General features: G+C 43.6%; 1 protein-coding gene across 1 annotated transcript in view; it reads right to left on the bottom strand.

Annotated features, from left to right (window-relative positions):
* Positions 1-310: 310 nt before the first annotated feature.
* The window catches only part of LRR1 (leucine rich repeat protein 1), a 12,832-nt gene continuing 5,159 nt past the window's right edge, over positions 311-7,983 (bottom strand). Inside the window, exons 2-4 of the mRNA XM_009893925.1 lie at positions 7,806-7,904; positions 3,168-3,895; positions 311-563 (exon numbers count right to left, since the gene is read on the bottom strand). Coding sequence (XP_009892227.1) covers positions 311-563; positions 3,168-3,895; positions 7,806-7,904 — 1,080 coding nt within the window. The remainder of the gene's footprint in view (positions 564-3,167; positions 3,896-7,805; positions 7,905-7,983) is intronic.

Genomic DNA, 7,983 nt, shown 5'->3' with positions numbered 1-7,983 from the left:
AAAACAAAGAAAACTGTCATGACACTCCAAACGAAGTCACAGTAATAGGAAAAAGCAAGCAAAATACATTCTAAGAAAGATTCATTCAAGCTAAGCATTGCCTTTTATTCCAACCAAAGAGAGACTCTAGTGGCAGAGGGACAGTCAGGCCACTGGATCAAGCTGACAGCGCTCCCTCACTGCAAGACTGACTTTTGCTATCTGCAGCAAACGCCCTATGACAGCACGAGTGGGTAACAAGCAGAAAACATTTTCAGGCTCCTCCATCACTGGACAGAACTTCAGGCAGAGCTTTTGCACCTGGTAACAGTCACCCGTTACTCTGCAGGTACCTATCCAGGAACTGGGAATAGCAGTCTAGAGAACAGAAGTAGCAGATGATGGGTGCTTCCGTACCTCCCATGTTATCCACGAGGACCACGGTGTGAGCTACGTGATGCAGATTCATGGTGACCGTGATCTGAATGAAACTGCTCAGACAGGCACTTCCGCACTGGCATGTTTTAGCCACTTCCAGATCTTCACAGAGGTGAGAAGGAAGGAGATGACAGCCATAAGGGATTCTGTTGAACAAGAGGAGCAAGTGTGAATTCACTACAAAATTAACCAATGTCACTCAAACACAGTGACCAGCTGGAAAAAATGCCTTTCTGAGATCATAGACAAGGCAAATTTGAAATTTTGCCACTTGCAATATTGGACTGGTTAGGAATTAAATGCTGCTTTCCAAGACAGTCACTGAAAACATGCAACTGTGTTCCTGACCCCTAAGTACCAAGAACCTGTCCAGAAGACATTGCAACAAGAACCAGGGAGTTCACGCAAATTGTAACAGCCTGTACCACAGTGATGGAGAATAAGGGAATTAAAAAGAAGATTAAGAATAATGAGTCAACTGGGCATGTACCTGCTCTTGCCTCATATTAGCCAGGAAGACCACTGTGTTTCATCCTGGCCTGACAAAGCACCCACAATCTACTCCTCACTCTGGTAGTAGTGTAAAAATATTGTATCCAGAGGAAACAGGAGATAAAATGAGCCTTTTTACAGTAGTACTACATTGCAGGCAATAAATTAAGGTTCTCTTGATATACCACTCTTTTTGTCCATCGTGTCAATAATGACATCCAGAGACAGGAACAGGAACTGCTTCTTTTTAAATTTGCAGCAGAGCAGCATTATGTTTGGGGTACAAAATAAATAATTTCCCTGAAGTACTTCGTTAAGTTAACTTCAAAGTGTGGGTATCGCCAGTGCCAGCTGTCACTTGAGACTCACAAAATAGGTCTCACTGACTCACATCTCGACTACACCTACATATTCCCAATTCTTTCTACACACCATCATTCACACAGCTAAGACTCCTGTGGGTTTTGTTTTTTTTTTCACCACCTCAATTTCAGGACATCCTTTTTTCCGGTCAGGAAAAGCACCATCACAGCTCTGGTACTTGCCCAGAATGCTGCTATGATGATTGATTTCCAAACATTTGCTTTCGCATCTTCCCTCCTTCTGGTTTTTTCCTCTCTCAACATTTTTACAGCCCATCATCGCTCCTGTTTCTCCTTCTTTGTTAATTCTTACATCTGGTGAACGGCAGACAGAACGTCTGTTGCCCACTTGTCAAGACTTTTTCTTTTTTTTTTTTTCCTTTTCCATTTAAGATAATCAGGAGCACTCTGACCAATGCTGTCTCCTAATAATCACAGACGCCTGGGCAAGGGGACTGTTTCCACTGCCTCTTGTCTCACTGAGACTCCTGGAGCAGAAAGCCTTTGTTGTGGTTCCATTTTCTTAAAGCCTGTTGCGTGGAGGCCAGGGGCTGGGTTAATGACTGGGTATCCTTAAGTACTCCGGTAATGTAACTCAGCACCAAAATCTGACCAGTGTTGAGTGACTACATTCTCTAGAAAAAAACATGCCCTAACAATATTTATATCGAAACCGCTGCAATTTCTATAAAGTTGGGAAAGGAGACACGTGGAGTTTAATTGCTGTAATAAAATCAGCAAGGTCAGAAGCGGCTGAGTTTTGAACCAGAACATTTGGCTGCTCAGCTCATTTCCAGGGTGTGCCCTGCGTGCCTGTGGACACCTTTAGCACAGACTTCTGAGCAATTAACCCAGGTTTATGGGGCGCTCCCCACCCCCAGGGCAGGAGTGGGCACAGAATGTTGATTAGGAACACTTCAAGTCTGTCTCTCACCCCCTGTCTGTACCCGTGACTCTTTTCCATCTTCTTGCTCCCTTTCCACCCAGAACAGGGTGGGAGTAGCAGCAGCTGGTTCCGGGAGGATCACAGGCAGCGGCATGCAGGCAGAGCTGTGTAAGCGGCATGGGGGAAGGGGAGAAAATTGATAATGAACAGCAGCCTGGCAAGGATGGTGGTCACTTGGGTGAAATAGTAATAAATTACCTCACAACTGGGCTTCTCTGCTTAAGACAGAAAACCCTCACTCCAACACCAAAGGAAATTAACAGCTCAAGGAAAAGCTAAGGTAGGGAGAACCCCTCAGCAGAACTCCATCGTGACACTGTGCCTCTGAGAAGCCACCTGGTGGTACCTTTCCAGCACTACTCGGCTTGTGTAAGGTCCCATCTCAAGCAGGGGCAGAGCGATCATGTCTGTAACGAGGAGCTGTATGGTAAAAGGTCTCCTTTTGCCAACACACTGTTCTCACAAGGGAAGGGAGAGCGACAGGCTCATGGGAAATACACACAGCTTTAGCGTATTTTAATGCGAGCACAGGATGAAGGACAACCAGGTTTGAAAGCAATTTCTGAACTAGAGCCCAAGACAAAATGTGATCCGTGCCACAAAATCCCCTGTAATATAAGCTCCTCAACACAAAATGCCAGAATCAGTTCAGGGTTGTAGAACTGATTCTCAGTTGGGAAAGAATATTCTGTTACGGTGCCCCCATTTTGTGGATAAAAACATTTCAAACCATAGCTCTCTCTAAGTGTTTCCAAGTCACCCATTACTGCGTTATCCTGTATAATAAAGGGGTGATTTTACAAGTGGAATTCAAAGCAACGTTAACCTCATGATTTTTAATAGGTGAAGAGCAATTGCCACCGACAGGAAAAAAATCAAGTCAGGAAAGTTCAGACTCGAGAGGTTTGAAATGGAGTAGGTGCAATGTCTATGCATCGTGCTACCCTTACCTGTAATTTATGGTTTCTCTTGCAGCACACTCTAATAAAGTCAATGGTATTTTCAGTTGTATGTTGGGAACGAGTGGATTAGGCTGTTCAAAAGGATTTCCAAACAGATCTAAGTTCTCAAGACAGAGTTTCCTAAAATCGCTGGGCAAGAACGGAAGTTTGTTTCGAGCTGCTGACAGAAAGCGTAGATGATCTAACTGGCCAATCTTGAATGGCAACCTAATCAACTCATTGTCATCGAGCTTTAAATTAACAAGTTCTTGCAGCTGGCAAAACTGAATTGGAAGTGCCTTAATTTTGTTTTGGCTGAGGTCCAAGAACTGAAGAGATTTCTGAAGGGTGGAGTTGCACAGAGCCCCACTGAACGACTCCAGGTGATTGTCGTGCAAATTAAGCTCCTGAAGACAGATCAGGTCACCAATAGTAGCTGGCAGCTGCTTAATATGATTATGACTTAGGTCTAGTTTTCGGAGTTTCTTCAAACAAAGCACGCGCATGTCAATCCGAGCAAGTTTGCAGTACGAGGCTTGGAGATGTTCGAGGGAGTAAGGAAAGTTTTTGGTGAGAGGATAGTCCCTTCTTGAAGTTATGATCATTTTTGTCTTGGGTTTTTCAACTTCTGAGGTCTTTGCTGGTACCAAAGCTGAGAGCGGGAGAGCTCCTATGTCGGTCCCTTGGTGAGCCAGTCTCACAGCTGAAAGGAAATTCTTTAAATTGCTGGCATTTGCCTACAGGAAAACACAAATTTGGAATGAAAAGTTCATTATTCTTGTGCTTATTTGTACTAACATTTTCTGAACTATTTTGTACATGTATCAGGAGCTACTAACTCAGCAGGGCAATGAAATGGGAAAGGGAAACAAGTGGGGCTTATTAGGTTGACGTGCTGTTTACAGTATTTAAGAACAAATGGCATGCAATTTGAATGAGAAGTTACGGCCTCTCTGAATAATCTAGATCAAACAAACTGCATGGCATTACTCAGAAAAGGAACAAAGCACTGAATTCACAGCTGAAAATAAAGTACAGGAAAAAAGCCTGATGCATTGTGATCTTCCTAACCTGCAGCATGATAAAGGGACAGTTTATAAAAACACACACGGGGAAATCCAAGATCTAAAACTTGAGACAATCATTTCTGAAAGTTGCTAGGAAGGAAAAGGATGGAAGCTGAGGTTCGATTCAAACATAAAGGAAGGTGGAAAGCTTCAATGCAGGTTAAGTAAGTGCTTCTGGTCACACACAGCTCTTTTTGGTTGTGCCAGCTTCAAACAAGATAATAATTTGCAGTCCTGCAAACAACTGACCAATTTTGCTTTAGGTGGGATATAATATAGTGGCAGTAAGGACAGAGTGTGAAATTAATGAAGTGTCAGATGACCTGTATTGCCTAGTGACATCCATTTTCTGCACCTGAAAGACAATCTGGCTCCTAAATGTATTTGTTTATAACAAATTCTAGAGTGTCCAGAACTACCTTACATAATATGCTACAAGCACCTAGCACCAATGATCTTGGAAACTTCTGGATGCTAATGTGATATGAAGACAATAAAGGTCAAACATATTTGACTGGTCTCCTTATTCATCCCATGCACATCTATTCTCTTAACTCCTGATGTGATACCCTCCAGAGATGAGCAAGTTGCACATCGAAAACCTTTGTTATCCAAGACCACCAGTGTTCATTATCTCAACCAATCTAACTAAAACATCTAGATACGGGACACCCCCTAACTACAGGCAGATTCATCATGTTTCTCAGGGTAATAAGTAGCTAACTAAATTTGGAAGTAAGGAGAAAAATTCCTCCAGCTCTGTAAGGACCAAGTAAAATAACTAACTATACATTAGAATTGAGGTACAGGCAATATTTCACTCATCTCAAAACGCGAGACACAACAGATACCTATTTCTTGTAGCCAAAAGCTCTAGGATGTTAAGAATAAGTTTACACTGTTCACGTGACTTGAGAATAAGAGTACTTTGTATTCTGAATCCTTGAGACACATTTCCTCCACAATACCTTCGTAAAGGCAATGTAGTATCTGTAAACCTTGTTGTTGAGAAACCTTGAATATCTTGAGACAAATACTAAGATACATCTAAGAAAAAAGGCAAAGAATTAGTTGGAAGCTCTCAGGACACAGTTTTCTGCAGCAAGTCCGAAGTCTCAACCACAGAAAAGATGTTGGGAAAAGAGATTAATGTGCGTTAATGCCTTCCAAGTCCCTTGTTTCAGAACTAAATGAATGTTGACAAGGCAATCAGAGATTACATGGATTTCAGACTTTGCATGCAATGCAGCAGGCACAGGCTTGCTGAAGGAAAAAAAAAAAACACACAACAACCCACAGTGATTTTATTATTTTTGCTCCAGGGTCGAATGCTCCAGACCGATGTTTCTCAACTTAATGTTTGATGTGGCTGGATGCAGCAAATCGCACCGCCTGGCAGAGTACAAAGAGTGGGTTTTGCATGGTAGCTGCACGCAATCAGCATATGTATACCTGGAAATCTCTCTTCTACAAAGCTTTTGTCCATCTTTGAGAGTTATGAAGCCTTTCTGTAACGAAATTATGAAAGACTAGCAGAAGCACTATGAAAAAAATTATCAATAATCTTAAATTGGGTTTCCAGATTTTCAGAATTTAAAAGGAATATATGTTATCACTGGCTTTGGAAGAATTTAGTGGATTTGTTCCTGGAGCTTGACAGTATGAGGGGTGAGCCTGATGTTAAAAATGGGGAGCAAGGATCTAGCCTCCTCAGAGCAACTCTGGTCATTATTCTAACTCCCGTTTCATTAGATTCAGTTGAGACTTTCTTTTCAGTCTAACAACGCTGTGGACTATTTTCTCATATAGAAAACAACAGAGAGAGTTGTTAACTAAATTACTACCCACACTGAAAGAGTATCTGTCACACAGTTTCCTTACAGGCCCTATAAATGGATTAAATTAGATCTTGGAGCACTAAGACACAGACCTTTCCTCTCCAATTTTATCCTACTAGTAGATCCTCTTACAACAGGCCTGCTTTTGTACCTTTGTTCAAGGATAAAGCTTTTTTGACTTCTCACACTTCAGCAGAAATACTCAGAGTAAAGGACACAGAAAAATAAATTATTCTGGATCTAATGCAACATGTGTGAGTTTTCTTTTTTGCATGATACAGAGCACATTTGCTTCTGACAATAAAAATTTAATTTAATTGGATTTGAACACACAGAGCTTCTTTTCTATTTACCCCTGTAAGAGGAACTGCTCTCTTCATCGAATTAAGGCTGATTTCCTTTCCACCATAGTCTTCACTCTTGCACAGACAAGGTATTTCCCGATCATCATAGTCCTGCGCCACATACTGCAAAATCTTAGGCTACCACAACTATATTCAGGTCTATATTCAGTTATTGGTCTTATTCCCAACAAAACAAGCACTTTTTCTTTCTTGACGGGTCATATTTGTTTTCTTTTCAGTAAATCACTGTCCTGATTCGTTCACCTTGTTTCTCAAGGAGACCTTGCAGCCCACCCCGAGCTTCACTCTACTCTAGCAAGACTGTTGTCGGTGCCTGTTGCAGCTGCAGTTTAAACACACCCTGCACATTTCTCCTTAGATGGGCCCTTTGGGAAAACGTTCTGCTTCTGAAGGAGTAAGCTTCACCACTCCTGATTACAGCTGCTCAGTCTGACATCACTGAAATTACTAAAGGATCTCCTTCAGGCCAAAGAATCACAGCTGCAACTGCAAGTCACCGTGATTTTCCAAACATTATTTCCTTGTATTTACACATCCTAACTCTAAGGTTTTAGAAGAGACGTCCTGCTTTCCTTTTCCACAAGGCTAGAAAAGACTACTCGAACAGGCACAGAAGAAAAATTAACAATATAAAAATTGACTGTTAATGTGTGATTTTTTTTGGGGGGTGGGGTGGGGGTGAATTTAGCATTATTAACAACATTTTAACAGCTTCCAAATACCCTATGAACTGTAAACGAATACATTGGTGAGTCCAACCATCAGCTAAGCATTAAGGCGAGATGGTGCCTGTACTGCTGATCCATACTGCGTGTCTCCAGCTTTGAAAACCACAGCGGGGACACTGCTTATCCGCTCAGACGTGAACATTTTCCAGTTTTTAGTCAGAAAGACTGTAAGCAACGACCTGTTTGATACAACCCGTGGCCAAAGAGCAGGAAGTCGAACCAGAGATGCGAAAAAAGTTGTTGCTTTCTAAACAAAAGGTGAAGAACTACAGGGAAAATGGGGCTTTTCTGCTCCTGCTGTTGCCTCAGAGGGGGGAGGATAAGGGAGAACCAGAAGGCAGCGCAGCAAAGAAGCCGGGCTCAGCCTGCCCGGCACAAAACGAGCGGGTTTCTTTGTATCTCCCTTTTTGCTGCAGCCAGTTGAGGACATACAAAACCAAGCTCCTTCGTGCCGCCTCGCTTACACCTCCTGTGCCAAAGTTGCAAGAGGCCAAACGAGACTGTTCAGACAAGACTTAGTCGCTGTGTGGCATTCGCCAGACGGACCCCAAGCCCGGTGACCAGCGGGGCCCGTCCAGCACCCCGGCGGAGCCGCCCCCCCGCCCCCTCACCGGTGTCCCGGCCCGGCAGCCGCGGGCCCCGCACCCACCTTGCTGAGGCAGACGTCCACGGCGGGCTCCCGGAGACGCACGGTGGCCTTGCCCTCCTCCACGAACCGGGTGAAGAACCGCTCGATGTTCTCCTGCACCTGCGGGGCACAGCGGGCCATCAGCAGCCGCGGCGGGACGAGGGGACCCGCCCCGGTCCCGGTCCAGACCCCAGTCCCC

This window comes from Charadrius vociferus, unplaced genomic scaffold (assembly GCF_000708025.1).
Source record: "Charadrius vociferus isolate BGI_N301 unplaced genomic scaffold, ASM70802v2 scaffold49, whole genome shotgun sequence".
Lineage (NCBI taxonomy): Eukaryota > Metazoa > Chordata > Aves > Charadriiformes > Charadriidae > Charadrius > Charadrius vociferus.
The sequence above is the reverse complement of the archived record's forward strand: the minus strand, read 5'-3'. Positions and strand labels throughout refer to the sequence as shown.